The sequence below is a fragment of the Centruroides sculpturatus genome, unplaced genomic scaffold, assembly GCF_000671375.1.
Source record: "Centruroides sculpturatus isolate CEXI.00-Female unplaced genomic scaffold, Cexi_2.0 scaffold40, whole genome shotgun sequence".
NCBI classification, from domain to species: domain Eukaryota; kingdom Metazoa; phylum Arthropoda; class Arachnida; order Scorpiones; family Buthidae; genus Centruroides; species Centruroides sculpturatus.
This window is the reverse complement of record NW_019384602.1, coordinates 1,393,897-1,394,634: the sequence shown is the minus strand read 5'-3', so window position 1 is coordinate 1,394,634 and position 738 is coordinate 1,393,897. Positions and strand designations below refer to the sequence as shown.

Genomic DNA, 738 nt, shown 5'->3' with positions numbered 1-738 from the left:
CGTTTTGGCGAAACTCGCGCAAGAAGACGCTACGAAGTGGTACAAATATGTTTCGGACGTCCAAAGGATCATCAACAGTACGCCAACGCGTAGTACGAGATATACACCTTTTGAAATTTTGGTCGGTACCAAAATGAAAAATAAAGAAGACCTGAGAATAAAAGAGATTTTGGAAGAAGAATTTTTAAATTGTACGATGCAAGATAGAGACAAGATTCGAGAAGATGCCAAACAAAACATCTTGAAACTACAGGAGGAAAATCGTAAATCCTACAATAAGAAAAGAAAACCAGCTCCCAAATATCAGGTCAACGACCTTGTTGCCATTCAGAGAACTCAGTATGGGACAGGACTCAAATTAAGACCTAAGTTTTTTGGACCTTACAAGGTTACCTCCACGATGCCTAGAGACAGATATGCGGTTGAGAAAATTGGTCATCACGAAGGGCCCAATGTGACTGTTACTGCAGCCGACCATATGAAGCCATGGCCCATTGATCTTGACTGATATCAAGAACTTTTCTAAAACATTTCTAACCATATTTTTTCTTGTGTTGTGTTTTATGTTTGTTTTGTACAGGTGTTTTTAGTCTTTCGGTAATCTCTCCGAGGACGGAGTGATCTACAGGATGGCCGAGCTGTGGAATGTGAAACGCGATCTGCTGACGAGAGACGAAGGGGCTGGGAGAGGGAGTCGAGGAGAGGGAGGACGACGAGAGGAGAGAGGGGACGCGACTT

The 738-nt window shown here is 43.0% G+C and overlaps 1 protein-coding gene across 1 annotated transcript; it reads left to right on the top strand.

Annotated features, from left to right (window-relative positions):
• Positions 1-87: 87 nt before the first annotated feature.
• Positions 88-738, top strand: LOC111625056. The gene has a single exon (XM_023368087.1). The coding sequence runs from the start codon at positions 134-136 to the stop codon at positions 506-508; it is 375 nt and encodes a 124-aa protein (XP_023223855.1). The 5' UTR covers positions 88-133; the 3' UTR covers positions 509-738.

Bases quoted from the DNA above. Each gene is read 5' to 3' on its own strand.
- LOC111625056 (XM_023368087.1), top strand. From the start codon at position 134: ATGAAAAATAAAGAAGACCTGAGAATAAAAGAGATTTTGGAAGAAGAA.